This window comes from Toxoplasma gondii, chromosome XII (genome assembly GCF_000006565.2).
Source record: "Toxoplasma gondii ME49 chromosome XII, whole genome shotgun sequence".
Taxonomy (NCBI): domain Eukaryota; phylum Apicomplexa; class Conoidasida; order Eucoccidiorida; family Sarcocystidae; genus Toxoplasma; species Toxoplasma gondii.
Window position 1 is genome coordinate 1,906,106 of NC_031480.1, and position 9,668 is coordinate 1,915,773.

The 9,668-nt window shown below is 49.5% G+C and overlaps 3 protein-coding genes across 3 annotated transcripts; 2 read left to right on the top strand and 1 right to left on the bottom strand.

Annotated features, from left to right (window-relative positions):
* Window positions 1–1,168: 1,168 nt before the first annotated feature.
* Window positions 1,169–3,921, top strand: TGME49_217555 (hypothetical protein). Its single transcript, XM_018779773.1, has 4 exons — window positions 1,169–1,410; window positions 1,723–1,904; window positions 2,538–2,723; window positions 3,112–3,921. Exons 2-4 carry the CDS (start codon window positions 1,829–1,831, stop codon window positions 3,174–3,176), a joined length of 327 nt encoding a protein of 108 aa, XP_018634856.1. The 5' UTR covers window positions 1,169–1,410; window positions 1,723–1,828; the 3' UTR covers window positions 3,177–3,921.
* A 220-nt stretch (window positions 3,922–4,141) lies between these two features.
* POLR2L (DNA-directed RNA polymerase II RPB10) lies at window positions 4,142–6,481 on the bottom strand. Its single transcript, XM_018779774.1, has 4 exons — window positions 6,363–6,481; window positions 5,734–5,916; window positions 5,067–5,161; window positions 4,142–4,656 (listed from the first exon to the last, which is right to left on the bottom strand). The coding sequence occupies exons 2-4, from the start codon at window positions 5,826–5,828 to the stop codon at window positions 4,628–4,630; spliced, it is 219 nt and encodes a 72-aa protein (XP_018634857.1). The 5' UTR covers window positions 5,829–5,916; window positions 6,363–6,481; the 3' UTR covers window positions 4,142–4,627.
* Window positions 6,482–6,716: 235 nt separating this feature from the next.
* RPS27 (ribosomal protein RPS27) lies at window positions 6,717–9,132 on the top strand (the record flags this gene model as incomplete). Its single annotated transcript, XM_002371283.2, has 2 exons — window positions 6,717–7,090; window positions 8,443–9,132. The coding sequence occupies 2 exons, from the start codon at window positions 6,717–6,719 to the stop codon at window positions 8,522–8,524; spliced, it is 456 nt and encodes a 151-aa protein (XP_002371324.2). The 3' UTR covers window positions 8,525–9,132.
* Between the last annotated feature and the right edge of the window lie 536 nt (window positions 9,133–9,668).

Consider the following 9,668-nt stretch of genomic DNA (forward strand, 5'->3'; position numbering starts at 1 on the left):
TCTTCCTTGTCTATGACACGATTGGTGAATGCCCCTGAAGCGAAGGCAGTAATGGGGAAACCGAGTTACTGTGTCATAGTTACTGCATCGAACTACACCAAAATGGGGACAAGAATTTACGCTAGCAACGCCAACCACACAGGAAATCAGAGACCTCAACCTTGAAACGTTGCTGGCGCACGGGCAGCCACTCAGCCCACGGGGTGGCCATGCGTATGCCGACTATGCGTGTTGTGCCGTCTCATCCCATAACCGTACCGCTGAACCAACACAATAGAGAAAAGTGCATGTTATCAGCTGCCGACGGTATAGATAAAATTTCAGGGAAAGCAAAGGAGTTAAGCACTTTGGTGGACTACGAGTCTGCAGGCCGCCTATGCCTGCGACCTCAACCTGATCACTATATTGGTGCAGGCTCGCATTCGGGCAGTTGCCAGACGAAATCGGACAAATCACAGAAAGAAAAACGGTGGCATCAGTACGCTGACATACTGCTGTTCCGAGCATACTAGGAGCCGGTGATGCAGCCTCATATACTTTTTTACCAAGCACGATTTTGCATGCTTTGGCCTTAACCGATATCTTCTACTGTTCGGGAAAGACTTTCTAGGCACTGCGATCGTTCCTATACAAGAACACAGCAGCTCAAGACTGCATTTCTTGGTATTGTTCGGTTACACGGCATTGCTGATGTAAAGGAGTAGAGCCTCAGGAGGGAAGCCCTGGTTGTTGGTTGGAGCGACTCTTGATGACCCATCAGAAGGCATCACTTTCCAAATGGTTGCTTAATAAACGGCATACACTCATACATGTGTGAAAATGATGGTCCCCTGCAAAATAGGGCAGCTGTTTTGTTTGCGGGCAACCCGGTTACAAATTATCACACTTACAGGTTCGAGCACGGAGAACGGGTAAATGACCTGTTCGAACTTTTCATCCATTTTGCCGGGTGTACAGAAGGGCGCTCGTAAGATGATTTTATTTCTACTGGTATGGTTTTGAGTCTGGTACTCGTTTAATCCCACCACGCTGGCAAGACTACCGGTTGGAGGACAAGGGGCAGGACACGCGCAACGATTGAAAGGGACAAGACGGGTCTCGCAACGAAGCGGGACGGGTGACTTCGCTGCAGTCGCCTGAGCAGAGAGGTCAACCGGGAGAAGGGGGCCATTTTCTCCTGCGCTATATACTGTCCTTGTTTTTGGCTTTCGCTGGAGACACTTTGCTGTGTGCAGGAGATTTTGTACCTCAAGTCTGAGTGGAAAACAATGAAAGCGACGAAAACATGAGCTGATGTGTGGGAGTTTCCGACGTCAGCAACTTGGCCAGGCGCTGATCTTCTGCGAATCGCCGAGGAGTCGTTTTTGGCTTGGTAGTTCCGGATTCTTCAGGAAAGACCTGTGCGTCAAGGTAAGTGGAGACAAGTTTCTGAAACAACGGCACGGAGCTGCTAGCTCAAATAGCTGTTCTTGCTTCCAGTAGCCGAACTCTAAACAAACGTCCTTCCTGACACCCTGATTCTCATTATTCGCGGTTGCGGTTGTACCTGGAATCAATGCCGCCGCCCGCGATCGCTTAGGATGTAATACAGTTTGCGATAGCTGTATCCTCCACCTTTATTTATCGCGCATTGAAACGGAAAGACAGACTTCCTTCCCAGCATGCGATTTGCCTTGTGGTAAGCGACTGTGGTTAATTTTTTCCTCATTTGTTTGTGCCCAGGTAGGGTCATTTTGGGCCGGGCAGTAAAATTCTGTGGTTCATCCGTATCCGTCAAAAGAGGGACGATTTCTTTCTCTGCATCTGACCCCCAATAACTGGGGACGAGATGCACAGACTGCATATACTTCACCGCCAGGTCAACACTATGATGATGAACAACGACCCTAGTCCTGCGCGCACTGGTAAGAGTCAAGATGGTATCTGAAATCGTTAGACATGCGCGAAGTGCTAGGTTACCAATATTGCGACAGGACAGCTAACGGAACCTTGTCTGTTGGTCTTCCGCCAGCTCGAGCAATCCATTTTCAAGCAGCCTTATCACGCTCTCATGGTTCCGTGCCCGCCGTGGTTAACGGTCGCGCCTAAAGTAATGCGGCGGTTCCCGTGCAGGTGATTCATGTCACTACCTACGTATCAGGGAAGTGCCATATTTTCTGCATGTTTTTTGGAACGAGATCAGTGGCACAGAGGTGGGGTCTGTCGTCCTGCTCTCGTGTGCGACAACTGTATCTCTGAAACCAGGTAACTAGGATTTGGCATCGCGTCGCATGCATCCAGAAGATTCCTTTTCATGGTACTCGGCGCGGGTACTCTGCTGACACACGCCACTAGAGTTGGGACTGATGTGGGTAATCTTAATGCTTCTCGAACTTCGCAACAAAGAATTGTAGTGTTCGATTTCGAGTGCCTTATTGATACGGCACCCATATTGGTAGGAGTGTGTTGAGGGGGTACCGCATTCGTGAGTGCCGAGAGAGCGCACTGTTGGATGTATTAGCTGCTACACATGTGCACGGTTACGTGTCTGAACGCAGGAAGTGCCCAGAAATGTTGCTGCAGTTTCTGCAAGAAAGAACGTACAGAAGCAGCAAGTCGCGAATCCGGTGGATCCGGTGTATCTGAACGCCAAGAACGTGAAGCTCCCCCAGCCCAGGACAGTGCAGACGACCCGTATAGTGCAATGCTGAGCCGACAAGGACGAACGAGCGCTCCACGTGTGGGTGCGTATCGCCCACATCCGGCCTTACTGCCATTGGTTCCAAGAGGTCGTGCGCTATATATATATATATATATATATGTACAGTGCAGTGCTAGAGTTTCCAAGACGGCCAGCAAATGCTACTAGGTGTTACATTTGTCTTTAATTAATGAGGATGTAAACATGTGTCTTTATGATACGTCACCCTTTTCGTCTTCCGACACCATATGCAAACTTTACTCTCCTCTTGTTCCATCACGACTGTGGTGGCGTAGCAACAACAGGCAGATTGTCGTAATGCATGAATAAATGAAATCTGCTTCCATCAGAGGCAGTAGCGGAAATCTGCCTTTTGCTCTACCACCGTTCTCACACTGTTTTTTGCGGATTTTGTTCTTTGTGCATCTCAGGTGGGTGCCCCTTTGCTGGCATGATGTCGACAGGCGTTTGCCCCGTCACGGGGAAACACGCTTAGGCGCTCCCTTTGTTGCTCTCATTTCTAAACCGCGTTGTCGTAGTGGCAGTGTTTCACAGAGGTCTCTTCCCAGCTACAGTTTCTCAGCAACGCGTACAGAGAAGATAATTTGAGCCGTCTGCTGAGGAGTTCCCCGTGTGTTGTCCCGCAGTTCGTGTTGCTACCAGTCTCCGCTCACGAGAATACCAAACATATTTTAACTAAACCAGTGAACAAACGAATACGGGAGCTCAATGTGCGCGGCCGCAGTTTGGTGCAGTGACTGCAGCAAATATTGCATTCAGCACCTTTCTAGCGTGTGGGCCAGGTTTGTGGAGAGCTAAGGCGACGACATATGTGAACAGGCGTGCACGGCATCACTAGAAAATAACATCTCTGCGTTTGATTTGGGAAAGTATATGCAAACAGTGCATGTGACGTATTTCTTTTCAAACACGTACCGTCGCGTTGATCGTGTGATGCTAAATTGGTAGTGGGATGGGAGTCGGACTTGCTTCCATTGAACCTCAAGCTTCTATCACTCAACCTTTATGACTGGAATACCTGTTCAGATAGATCAAGGAAATGTCGCGTGATTCCCTTCATCACACACAGTACGATACATGGAGCATCTATGCCGTTTAAAACAACCCCTTCCGGGTATAGGAGCCAACAAATCAACTTCGATTTTCTTCTCAGCCGCCAGAGACTCTTCAAGATCGCATTCCGTCGAGATGCGCTAGCGAAAATGCTATACTGGCGTCGTTTCATTACACAGTTGAAACACAAATGACCCCTCGACATTTCGTTCCCCAACACCTTCTGGTGTCTAGTGGCTGCAGGCTGCCCACCCATGTCAACATGACCCACTGCTGTTTGGAAAGAAAAAGCGGCGAAACCGTGACGTGGCAGCATTTCGCTTTGAATAAATCTAGCAGTGGCGGGTTGTAAACGGCGTTCGTTCCTCGGTCCACGTGCGATGAGGTCACCTTTTAAAAGATTGAAACGCGATCATTCGAAAGTGTCAGCGGACATCTTTGCTGAACTGAGCGAGTTCAAAGGCGCATCACACATCTTTTCAGGCAAGCGGAAACAAGCTGCGCTTGGACAACCGCCGCGCAAGACGAGATGAGACTCAAACGATGGAACTTAGAATAGTCGAAGAGAATGCAGAAGACATTCAGAGAAGGGGAAACGCTTCGTTTGCGTACGATACAAACGACATGCTGCAGTTGCTGACCAAAAGTACCGGTCCATCCGCCTACAGGAAACTGAGTAACTACGAATGCGTTTGCGTTTTCTACCGCACTTAATGAATGCAATTTTCTCTGTGAAACTGGAAAACCATCTTTCAGTCCACCCCTAGTTTTTCGCCTCTACAAATCCCAAACGCGAACGTCAGCGGATCTGCGGAGGAATTCGACGCTGTAGCTTGGTACTAAACCATGAACGCGACCCCGACCGAAATTCCTTCAGCTCTCCACAATGCGCTTCTCATAAACTGCAGCAAACAAAAATAGAAATGCACACATTACTGTGGAACTGACAGTCCATTCTAATGAGATGTGAAATATGTTCTTACCACGAGCAAAAAAATACCAACGCAGGCGGTAGCGGTCCGTGCAGCCGTTTATTTCACACAAAGGAAAGCTGGCTCCAAGCACACTGATGGACGGAAATAAGTCCACAGTACTTTGCATCTCAATCGAACCTGTCAATTTCCCCACGGTTCCTCCTCCATTAACTACGGGCCGGCTACGTGTGTCGTCAGTTCGATGCTTCCCACCGAATCTCACAGCCGACACCTGCAATGCTCCGAGACATACAGCCTGCGATTGCCAACGTTTACAGCGAACCAACACTTCAGACTTCTCGCGACATGGTGGAATTCCAGATTCTGTTGTGACCTACTGTTGTACGCAAGCAGTTTGTCAATAAGATCTGCGTGCGTTAGAAGCATACGACGGCAGCAATAGCGATCCAAGCCAAGAATGTCCAGGGCCTCTCTGCACAGAAGACAGCACAGCTTGCTTTCTACGTTGGTACCAATAACATACATCGTATTGTTTGCCGTCCAGAGAAAATGGATCTTTCTTGACAGCTATGAATATATTGAGGCGCACTGTGAAGACAACGTCGACTGGGTTGTGTACACGTAAAAGCCACAGAAGAAAATTGATATCGGCTGTGGACTCTGAACATGCCACAATCTGTACGAATGAAGTAAAACAAACATTCTTAACACGGTAACTGAACATCCTCGAAGGGCAGGACTCCGAATCGACAAAAACGCTGTCTGTTCGGTCAATTCAGAGGATACAGCCGGAAGATGTTGAGTGAGAACCAATTGCACACCAATACAACGAAGATGTTGATGGCACTCTGGTCCTTTTTGATAGGCTTCCATGCACAGATACCCGGATACAGTCCAAAGTCTTCTCGAAAGGGGTTTCCCGGATCAAAGAGACGCATGCCTCAGCTCAGGTTTCGCAAAACTCGGTCCGGTGAAGTCGGGAACGTGTCTTGTCAACCGCAACACGCGTGGAGGGTTAGGCGTTTGATTTTTTCGCAGACTCACCCCTCGGGTCTGTCTTCGTCTATCATGTCGATCCACTTTTCCCACAGGTGCGCGATCACCTTTCCGCAGGTGAAGCACCGAATTGGGATGATCATTCTGGTTAGACAAGAGAGGCTGACGTACAGCTGACGCCTCCAGAAGTGACTCTCAGTGAATGAATCACTATTCTCAGTGGATGGATCACTGTAGTCCTGTGACAAGTAGAATTTTCATCCGGAAAACACAAGTGCAAGACAAGAAAAAGTTCAGCTGTCGAAAAGATCGAAGTGCCAGCTCTGCTGCATTTTCCGCGACAGCGTGGTGGACGACCGACTGCGGCATTCAAATATTTCACACCGAGGATCGAGAGCGAATAACGCTACACTTATTGTGGCCCTTACTGTTCCTGTGTTCCTGGGGCTTTGTGAGGCCGCCACAACTCGGCAAAACGGAAGTTGAGATATGGTAAGGTGACTCGTAAAAACTTCTCTCACGCCCACGAGTGCCGTTGACTGTTAATGTCTCCGGAACAAGGCGTGTTTCCAGGGGATAATCGAGACTCGAGCCTGTCATAATAGCCACATTCGCGTGACTAATTGGATCTGCATGCGCGATTTCAAATGAAAAAAACGAGTCTGAGAAACGCGTACCTGTGGACTTGTCGGCGAAATGAAGAAGCCGCATCAGCAACCTTGACTCAGAAACTCGTCGTTCTGCTACGAGCACTCGCATAATTATAACAGCTATGCAAGCAGATACTCCTCTTGATGAGAGGCGTGCCACAGCCAATCTACCTTCTTCGCGGTTCTCACGAAAGCCTACGTGGCCGCCTTTTCTCCGCATGCCTCGTGTACGCATGCATGGAGACGCATCAAATGGTATCTCGCACTCGTGCAAAGCCACTGTTGCCTGTGGTTTTTTGAGTTGCATGCAGAGGCGGGGGTTTGTGCTGTTTGGCGGGGTTGGGTATTTGCCCCTTCGTTTGATAAGCCGACAAGCGGCCCATGCGGCCTGTCCTCTGTTCGCGGAAGGGCAAACCACCTTATCGGTTTGTATGCCCATTTTGTGGGCAGCGGTTCGAATACGCGCAGACCCAGGTGTGGCAACCCAGGGCTTCCACCTTTTCCGCTCCTCCCCTCTTTTTTTCTGTGCCTAGTTCTTTAAATTCATGCCCCTCTAGTCGTGTGCTGACTTCGTTCTTTGTCAAGAAAATGGAGATCGATTTGCTGCACCCCGATCCCAAGGTCGAGGCCTCTAAGCACAAGCTGAAGAGGCTGATTCCGAACCCTAACTCCTTCTTCATGGATGTCAAATGCCCTGGCTGCCTGCAAATCACGACCGTCTTCTCACACGCTCAGACCGTTGTCCTCTGCGGCAGGTAAGAGGTCAATTTGACGGATTTTCGCGAAAAAATGGATCTTTGTTCCTCCACGTCGCGGACAAGGCCTGAGACAGTGGGCTCCTCGCAAAACTGCTTCGCGCTCCCCACTCTGGCCCCGCTCCTGCCAGGTTTTTGTTTGTGGGGGTCGCTTATTCGTGAAGAAATTCGCTCCGAGGTGTAAAATCCCTAGACAGAAATCCATTTTCGCCGTTCTCTGTGTCTCGGGCTTCTTCTGTGTGATCATGTCCACTGTCTGCACGCATCCGCTGGCGTCGTCGTTGGAGGGCACTCTAGCGAACAGTGACGGAAATTGTCACTGTGTGAATTCGGCTATTCTGCTGAGAGAGTTTCGACAAATGCTTTTCGAAATCGACAAAAACGTTTGGAGACCTGGAGACATGCCCATGCTGCAGACTGGAGCGTGGGAAAAGCCAACATTTTTTCCTCCATGGAAAATCCCCATCGCTGGCAGGGAGGAGTCTTTGGCGTAAACGGGGATGAGTTGACTGTACTACGATTCGGAGAGAGACGGTGTACAAGACATTTGTGTTCGTTCCAACATGGATCCGAAGCCTATCGGCTCTTCCCGTTCCTCTATTGGGTCTGACGTCGGCCGGAATTGATGAACGGATTACCAGATCTTGCCCTGAAAAACTTGTCCTTTTGAAGTTGTTGCACGAGGAGTGCGAATTTAATTGGCTAAAATACGTGCTATTCTGCGCATATACTCCGGCAGCTGCCGTGGTGCAAGTCTAATGCTGCATCGTGATAATGTCAGTGGGCCGACATCGATGTTGCTCACTTCTTCATGTTGATATGCTTACCTGCTTGGTTGTGTCGTTTCAAAATGGCGCACACAACGCCATGACGTTGTTTAGCGTTTTCGGTGCACCTTTCACAGTGAGTCAGTCAGACTAAATAATTGACGGGCCTACAGTGCCTAGTTGAACAGGAGGCACTGACGGTGGTCGTGGATTGCATCGATGCAACTTTCTGTAAATTCACGAATTCCGGAGTGTTTCGATTTTTATCCTATCTTCTTGACAGAATGTTTTCATCGTGCGCTTAGTGATCAAAACTGAGCAAGACGGCGTGTTCCTCGCTAGTTTTTCCCCCGTACCACTGATGTATTCATGCTCACACGCTGTCCACTACTTTTTTTTTACGTGAGTTGGTCGCATAAAGATGCAGAGATTCATTTCACACGAACGCGGGCCACTGCCGCTCTTGTGCAGTACTGAGGATATTCGAGCATGTGCCGAATAATTTCAGTTGTGTTAGCTTTCAGGGTTAACCCCGGAAATAGGCTCATTGACGTTTTGTGACGGCTGTCTTGCGTTTGCTTGCAGCTGCAACATCATGCTCTGCCAGCCGACTGGAGGCAAGTGCAAGCTGACTGAGGGCTGCTCGTTCCGCAAGAAGGTGGAGTAATAGAGTTGATGCAACCGAAGTCAAACGCACAGCGCATGATTCACGAAGTACTCGTCTGTTTTGTTCTCAAAAGACATCTTTCTTTCTCTGCACAGGAAAGCTGGGAGATGGGCAAAACGAGGTGAAGGGGGGGAAGAGATAGACGGAGACGTCTCCTTCGTTTTCCTTTCTGAAGAAGCGTACGATGAAAGCAAACACAAGCGCGCAGTCTCTCGCGAATACCGGATTTCTGCCACAGAAAACCTTGCCACCGCTAGTTTTCTAAGCTAGCGGTCGCGGGGGCGTGCAGGGAGAGGTGTGGAGTGGAATTGCCGTTGTCTGAGAGACATTCGGGTGCAGTTTGAGAAAATCAAGCGAGGTGCCAACATCGTTGCTTGTTTTGATCGTGCATCCGTACACGGAAGTTCGGTTCGCTGTTTTCTGCGCGTGGCTGTGGCTATGCGGTGAGCATGCTGAACAATGCTGTGGCGCGCAAGGTGATTGGTGTCAAAACTCCTGCTTCTTCTAAACCCCTCTGCGAAGTTGAAGTGTCCTGAACAAGGTTGCTGCGAACTTCACGCGTGCCTGTTCGTAAGTTGTGCACTACAACCGCAGACACCGAGGACGGCACCGGAAAAACGAACCTCCACAGTGTGTGACAACATTAGGCATAGGAAAGACGTAGAAACGAGCGTTCCTCGAGGGCAGTTCCTGGAGAAGAGTGCGTATGGAGACAGATGGAACACAACACGCATGTTGAAAGGGGCTGCACTGTACAGGAACACACCTCGAGTTAGGAGTGGCATGTCTCAGGCAGGTGTTGCCTGCATTTCGACAACACACTTTTGATAAATTGACAGCGCCGTGGCTTCGCGCTTGCGTGATTGACACTGCGGCTTAATCCACGAGCAAATGTTTTGGATACGTTAGATGCCTTGCGACTTGCCATGCACGACTGTCGCGTAGAGACATGCAACGTCATGTGCAGCAGTAAGGGAAGTAAGGTCTGACGAGGTCTAAAGTAGAACCGGACCCTGGCAGCAGACTCGAGGGGAATTTCCACACGGTGCGAATTCACGCAATGGGCTAGTTCCTGCCTGTTACCGTTCAGAACACTAGCTTTTCAGTGCACGGTCTCGTCTCATGGTGGTACTTAGGACTAGAT

Excerpts from the sequence above, each read along its gene's own strand:
- TGME49_217555 (XM_018779773.1), top strand. The coding sequence starts at position 1,829 with ATGCACAGACTGCATATACTTCACCGCCAGGTCAACACTATGATGATG. Across the intron at positions 1,905-2,537 it reads CCCTAGTCCTGCGCGCACTG|GAAGTGCCCAGAAATGTTGC; the intron begins GTAAGAGTCAAG and ends GTCTGAACGCAG. Across the intron at positions 2,724-3,111 it reads AACGAGCGCTCCACGTGTGG|GTGGGTGCCCCTTTGCTGGC; the intron begins GTGCGTATCGCC and ends TGTGCATCTCAG.
- POLR2L (XM_018779774.1), bottom strand. The coding sequence starts at position 5,828 with ATGATCATCCCAATTCGGTGCTTCACCTGCGGAAAGGTGATCGCGCAC. Across the intron at positions 5,162-5,733 it reads GACGAAGACAGACCCGAGGG|AGAGGCCCTGGACATTCTTG; the intron begins GTGAGTCTGCGA and ends TCTTCTGTGCAG. Across the intron at positions 4,657-5,066 it reads CAAACTGCTTGCGTACAACA|TTTATGAGAAGCGCATTGTG; the intron begins GTAGGTCACAAC and ends TGTTTGCTGCAG.